Genomic DNA, 1,348 nt, shown 5'->3' on the forward strand with positions numbered 1-1,348 from the left:
TATATATATATATTATTCACTCAATCATCTTTAATTGATCGAAAATTTATTTGAATTTTTGGCTTAAATCAAATTCATATCGGAAAAATGAGTCGAGTTGTAAGCTAAAATTTTGGGCCGAATTCTTTCGAGCTGACCCAACTCAACCCAAATTGAATTATTAACAACCCTAATGATTTTAATACTATGAATTTAACCGATCTAGCTTGAAGGTCATTAATAATTCAAAATTAATTTGAACTTTGGGTAGGACGGCAAAAAAATTTGGATCAAATTTTTTTATTTTGAGCGGACCCCAATTCAACTCGAAATTATAACATTAACAGCATTACTCACCAGCACCACCACCGGAGTGCCGGGCGGCGGTGCCCATGGGCACAAACAGCACCCAACCAAGGTTCAAAAAATCTGGATTAGCCGCGAGCTGAGAGTTCATCCTGATCGTCTCATCCGTATCAGCCGAAAACATTTCACCGATCTTCAACACAGTATCGCCCATCTCCACCGCATAGCTCACAACCACCCCCTCGCCGCCAGATAAACACCCGCAGGGCAGATGCACGGTGATCAACTGCCCAGCCTGCAGACCTGGATCGATTTTCCACGCCAAGCCGCTGAAGACATTAGAGGTTATGCCGTCAGCTGTATCGCCGGCGATAACGCGATAAGTGGTGTCGTAGAAGAGCGCTGTGGTGCCTTGGCTGGTGGCGATGCAGGTGCAGGGGACTTGGAGGAGAAAGTCGGTGATGCCGTTGGGGCGGGTGATGTTGCGTGCGAGGGAGGTGTTGGAAGAGTAGATGGAGGCGATGGTGGAGAGGGAGAGTTTTTGGGATTGGGCGTAGAGAAAGGAGTTGCAGGTTGGGGTGGAGGAGGGGGTTTTGCAGGTAATGGGGATGGAGGAGTTTTGGGCTGAGGAGAGGCGGAGGTGGAGGAGGAGGAGGAGGAGGAAAGGCATGGTTTTGGATTGGTTGGAAGGAAAAAGGGAAGGGGGAAAAGGGGTTGAAGAAGATGAAGGGGTAGTAGGAGTGACCGGGAGGTTAGTTTTGTATAAAAATATGATTTTTGTGTGGATTTATAAAATGGGTGAGTGAGAACTTGCTCTTACAAACTTACCACACAGGTTTTGTTTATTTTGCATTTTTGACAGCTTAAGTTTTATAGTTATGTCCATAACATTTAAATGTTTAATACCATACATATATATATATATACATATTTTCATGCACATATTTATAACATTTTAAACTTTAGGTAAGAGATGTATTTAAGAATTGTGTGGTGCATCTGTAAATTTCCCCTAATTTTTGTAAGAAAATGTAATAAATCATATAAATATTATTACATATAT

At 42.3% G+C, this 1,348-nt stretch overlaps 1 protein-coding gene across 1 annotated transcript in view; it reads right to left on the bottom strand.

Annotated features, from left to right (window-relative positions):
* LOC110037094 (lysM domain receptor-like kinase 3) overlaps nucleotides 1-1,049 on the bottom strand; it is a 4,432-nt gene extending 3,383 nt beyond the window's left edge. Inside the window, exon 1 of the mRNA XM_020741670.1 lies at nucleotides 337-1,049. Coding sequence (XP_020597329.1) covers nucleotides 337-955 — 619 coding nt within the window. The 5' untranslated portion in view covers nucleotides 956-1,049. The remainder of the gene's footprint in view (nucleotides 1-336) is intronic.
* Between the last annotated feature and the right edge of the window lie 299 nt (nucleotides 1,050-1,348).

This window comes from Phalaenopsis equestris, unplaced genomic scaffold (genome assembly GCF_001263595.1).
Source record: "Phalaenopsis equestris unplaced genomic scaffold, ASM126359v1 Scaffold215017, whole genome shotgun sequence".
NCBI lineage: Eukaryota > Viridiplantae > Streptophyta > Magnoliopsida > Asparagales > Orchidaceae > Phalaenopsis > Phalaenopsis equestris.